We start from the raw sequence: 5,619 nt of genomic DNA, 5'->3' as shown, positions 1-5,619 counted from the left end.
AATTACAAGGGGGAAATTTGATTTCTATTCCACAACAGGGACAAGGAATATTAAGTCCAGAACTCAGGAGTTTCACTGGAGTGCACTAACAGCACTCCTCTGTCCAGCAGTTCTCATCAATGGAAAATAGTGGCATCACATTAAACAAAGTCTAGATTGCTGACCATAGAAAAATGTTTTGTCTGTCCCACCAAGTAGAATATGCTATCCAGCTTAGGTACTAGTGGAAAAGGGAATGAGGGAAATTCTGTTATCAGAATTAGTCTCATCATCAGCCATACATGGGGATTTTGACAGCTATGTTTTATGCTAATTATCTTTTTTCTTCCATCTTTTTCCCTTATGTAGTTAATATGAAGTACATATTATCTTTCCTTCCTTGTTTGTCCTCTGGATAAAAGACAAGAATGAGTACAGAGAGTAAAAGAATAGCTCCCACATGCCCCTCCACTTCCACTCAACCCTTATCTAGCTGACTTCATGCCTTTATTAAGCTCTTTTTCAGTTACCTAACTTGAGTGTGCCTTTTTTTTTTTTTTTTTTTTTTTGTTCTGGCAAAGTCCTGATTGATAGGAATATACAAAACTGGAAGTCAAAATACTTGTTTTCCCAGCTAAAAATCTCACTGTCCTGAAGTACTTGTCAAAAAAGTTTGTCTGTTCAGATACATACATATAGATATAGATGGACAGATGCAGAAATAGATAGATATGGATATTTATTGCACAGCAATATACTATATATGCTGTTTTGCTATCCAGAGTTTGATTCAAAAATGTCTATGGTTGTCTTTAACTATATATAGAATTTGAACTTGTTTTTCAGTGGCTTCAGATAATTCAGTTGTTTCATTCACTTTTAAGCTTTATTCACTAGAATGAACTTTTGTATAGCTGTCTTTGTACACATCCATAATTACTCAATATAAGATTGTATAAACATGAAGTCTTGTGTACATGCTACTACTACACTAATAATTAAGCACATTGGCTCTTTTGGAGATGTTTAAGATGATTATAGTTAATTTTTTGAGTTAATACTTACCTATTTTTAGAGATTATTTTTAATGGGTAATTACCAATATTTATAAAATTTCCAACAAAATAGCACAGAGATATTTTAAAAAATTCTACTTTTGTTTTCCTCTTTCTCTCTAGTGTCTTATTATGAGTTTTTAGATCCTTTGGTTGCTCTGGTCAAACCAATTAGATCTCTGGGGGCAAAGTCCCCTGACCCATAAGCCTCTTATAAAGTAAAATGCTTTTGCAGTATCACTTGGTCACTGTTCTCTTGAGCTATAATTGGCTTCTTTTCTTCTCACGGCAGGATTTTATATGGCATTTTGTTTTGGAGAACATAGGAAAATCTCAGGCTCCTCGAAGATGCTGTTCTCTTTATATAGGTAAAATGGGAGAATGGAAATAAACTTAACAATACAAAGAGTGGCTTTGTAATTTTTGTTGTAATTGCTATGAATGTCAGTCATATCCTTAAGTGCATGAGTGTTACCCTAAGGTAAAGTAGATAGCACCCAGGATAAGGAACTGAATAGCACAGAAGAATGATTGTAAAAAAGTTTACTGACACATTGGAAAGGTTAACTGACTTTGACTTTTAGCTAGAATCACATTGTTCCTAGGGTAATATGAAAGGTGTTACAAAAAAGTCAAAGGTTTTATAATATTCCAGATTCAGCATTTAGGTTACAATTAATCGCTGTTCCTGATGCTGATTAAATGAATGCTTCTTACCCTCTGCCACTTGATAAACAGGCAAGAAAAATTAATGACACATGAAAATATTTTCTAAAAGATAATTGTGTTTTTCTCTCCATTAACTTTGCAAAAGAAGTGTGTATAAACTGATCACCTTCTGTGAAAAAGCAAAGCAAATTTATTAGGAATTCACGTTTACAAGATGGAAAAGGATTTCATAGATATCTCAATGAAAGTAAAAGACATGGAGACCAAAAAATCCAAAGCTGAATGAGCAATTTCCAATGTAATATCACTTTAAAATACGATGTGGAAAATGTTTTTTAAAAAATACATAAAACTACCAGGAGCTTAAACTTGTGTTTGGGTCCCTTGCATGGTTAGAAATAGAGTGTTTTGTATTAATAGTATCTCTAAGCTGTAAAAATGAAGAAAGGTTTAGAGAAAGTTGACAAATGAGATTTAGAGGGGGTGGCAGTAGAAGGGAGTGAGTAAGAAAGAGATCCTAAGAGGAAATAAAGGTTTTAAGTTTGCAGAATCTTGCGAACAGAAAGTTAAAGGGATGACTATTTGTTGCATTTATGTACATAAAAAGTTGTTTGACAAGGACACAAAAGTATTTATACTTCCCATAGCTAAAAAAATAAAATTAAATGAGGTAGTCTTAAATTAGGGGAAGCAGGGTTTTACTTGGATGTAAAGAAGGTTTTGTGACAATTTGAAAGATAAAATGCAGAAAGTTTGAGCTGAAGGAGTTGTTAAACTCACAATATTCTTAAATTGAGGAAGAAATGTATATAAATGATGATTTAGGTTAGTACCTTGTTCAAACCTAACAGCTATATGTAGATCAGTTTCAACTGGATGAGTATTACTGAGAACTTCAGTTACCAATATTTCCTTCATCTACAAAGGATTAAGTGTCTGAGAATCTGTTTGGAGGATTAATCAATTCTCTATGCAACAAGGAAAAGACTAGTCACAACAGAAGATGTAGAGTTAGGCCTTGTCTTTTGCATCATGGATATCTAATTAGCTTTAAAATATGGGTATAATTAATATGTTTAAGAAAAGTTATTTCAAAGCATCGTCAATCGATAAGGTGATTTTAGAACACCATGATTAAGGAGTTTTTCCCTATGAGTATGTGATGACTTTTAGGTGAATAAACATCATATCTTTGTGTCTCTATCTAAAAATCTCTCTCTGACTTTTGCTCTGGACTGAGATGTGGATCTTAACTCTGTCTCAAGTGACTTTAAAACTGTGATGACCCACACTTTTCAAGTTTCTAAATTCCCTGACATTCGGATAGGTCATCTAAGTTCCATATTTCTATCTTATTCTGCTTTAAACTCACTCTTCCTAAAATTCTCAGTTCTTGACTAGTTGATAGGGATTGGAGAGCCAAAAGGCAAATAAATTCACAGCTGTATTCATATAGATGATGAAAGCTTAGTTAAAAACAAAACAAAACAAACAAACAAAAACTCTCCTAAGGCCTTAGCACTTAGAAGACACCTGGAGATAAAATACTATACAATTTGTTTACAATTGTAAAATTTCTGAAGAGTGGGTCCAGAAAGTGATCGAAATCATATCTCATAAATAACTGTTTACTTAATTTAAAGTAAGATTTGTCATTCTTTCCTTTGTCATTATACACATACTTCCATAATTTCTTCATCCTTTTTAGATTTTCCTTTTATTTCTTCTTTTTCTATAAATGTTCAATTTTACTAATCCCTTATTTTCTATTTTTCTTGATCACTTAGAAGCTATGCACAGTTTCTTTATCCATCTTCCTTAATTAAATAATTAGGCATATTTCCATGTACTTTTTGGTCATCTAAATTCATCCTCATCGATCTTTCAGCAAATATTTAATTCCTGAAATATGGAAAAAATTGCAATAGTGATTAGTTTGATGTGACTAAAGTCAGATTATATTAGTTTTGAAACAAAAATCAAAAGATTTGGAGTTGAATTTCTGTTACTCATGTTGAACATGTTGTATCTCAGGAGTAATACAGGGCATCATCCCTGGGAGGAGGCAGAGGGTATAAAAAGCAGAGACGTGTTGGTAGTAAGAACAGCTCCACGTGACAGCTACCGATTTTTCTGTGTGAACACATTTTGGAGGCCATAAGCATATTAGTCGATTTTAATGCTAATGTGGAAATAGGCTTTCATAACTTTGACCTCTCCTCTTCTAATTTATTAACATTATTATCATAATTTACATTTTATCCTGTTATCCTCCTTCAGGTAACAATGCTAACAAAGCCAATGGATGGAGCAAATCACTCTGTGGTGTCAGAGTTTGTGTTCCTGGGACTCACCGATTCCTGGGAGATCCAACTTCTCCTCTTTGTGTTCTCCTCCACATTTTACATGGCAAGCATGATGGGAAACTCCCTCATTATTCTCACTGTGACTTCTGACCCTCACTTACACTCCCCCATGTACTTTCTGTTGGCCAACCTCTCCTTCATTGACCTTGGAGTTTCTTCTGTCACTTCTCCCAAGATGATTTATGACCTTTTCAGAAAGCATAAAGTCATCTCCTTCAGTGGCTGCATCACTCAAATCTTCTTCATCCACGTCATTGGTGGTATGGAGGTGGTGCTGCTCATCGCTATGGCGTTTGATAGATATGTTGCCATATGTAAGCCTCTCCATTATCTGACCATTATGAGCCCAAGAGTGTGCATCTTCTTCTTAGTGGCTGCCTGGATGGTTGGCCTTGTCCACTCCACAGTCCAATTGGTTTTTGTGGTAAACTTACCCTTCTGTGGTCCTAATGTGTTGGACAGCTTTTACTGTGACCTTCCTCGGTTCATCAAACTTGCCTGCATAGACACGCATCAACTAGAGTCCATGGTCACAGCCAACAGTGGATTCATCTCTGTTGGTTCCTTCTTCACTCCGATCATTTCCTATGTTGTCATCATCCTCACTGTTCAGAAACGTTCTTCAGGTGGCTCATCCAAGGCTCTGTCCTACACTTTCAGCTCACATCACAGTGGTAGTCTTGTTCTTTGGTCCTTTGATATTTGTCTATACATGGCCATCTCCTTCCATACACTTAGATAAGTTCCTGGCTATATTTGATGCAGTTCTCACTCCTTTCCTGAATCCTGTTATTTACACATTTAGGAACCAAGACATGAAGGTGGCAATGAGGAGGGTGTGCAGACAGCTAATGAGATATAGAAAGATCTCTTAAGTGAGGCCTGTATTGTGAAGAGCCCTTGTTGATTACTGATGTTCATTACTGATGGTCAAACTCAGAGAGAAGCTTTTGTTTACCCTACCTAGATTTAGTTATGTACACTGATATCAAGTCTTTTTTGTCTTTAACTTAGGATGGAGGGACATTCACTTCTGAAAAGAGAGAAGTTACATATGAAGTATTTATAATCACAGATTATAGTAATCTTGAGCCTCAATTCCTAAGGAATAACATTTATATGAAGTAATTATTAGAAATACAAAACAAGCATACTTCTTTAAGGTCTTCAGAACAAAGAGAACCCTGTCTCTCTTTTTAATAGAAATCTGTCTCACAAGACAGGAATTCCTATCAGTACCCAATAAGGATTCTCTAAGGGAAGATTGAACTGAGTCTTCATATTGTATGCTGAAGCTTGCCTACATTCTACCCCTCCTTTGGGTCTCTGCCCCCCAGGCTGTGGAAGGAGGATGGGCTCTTTGAGAACACATGCACAGAATCTTTGAGAACAAAAATGTAGGAGCCCAATGCATGCACAACTCTGGATAGAAGTCACAGGAGCGGTTCTTGGAATACAATGAACTGGGAAATACGAGGACTTTTCTCTGTGACTAGCATTACACTACTCAAACCAATTAAGCTTTCATTCCTCTTTCCTTCCTATGTCTT

At 35.5% G+C, this 5,619-nt stretch overlaps 1 protein-coding gene across 1 annotated transcript; it reads left to right on the top strand.

The window, feature by feature from the left end:
* Positions 1 to 4,000: 4,000 nt before the first annotated feature.
* On the top strand, positions 4,001 to 5,044 carry LOC102507063 (olfactory receptor 4F3/4F16/4F29). The gene is given in 2 exon segments (XM_006194849.2): positions 4,001 to 4,718; positions 4,720 to 5,044. Coding segments are annotated over 2 exon segments (939 nt in total). The 5' UTR covers positions 4,001 to 4,004; the 3' UTR covers positions 4,945 to 5,044.
* Positions 5,045 to 5,619: the final 575 nt, after the last annotated feature.

This window comes from Camelus ferus, chromosome 6 (genome assembly GCF_009834535.1).
Source record: "Camelus ferus isolate YT-003-E chromosome 6, BCGSAC_Cfer_1.0, whole genome shotgun sequence".
Lineage (NCBI taxonomy): Eukaryota > Metazoa > Chordata > Mammalia > Artiodactyla > Camelidae > Camelus > Camelus ferus.
This window is presented reverse-complemented; position numbering and strand designations above follow the sequence as displayed.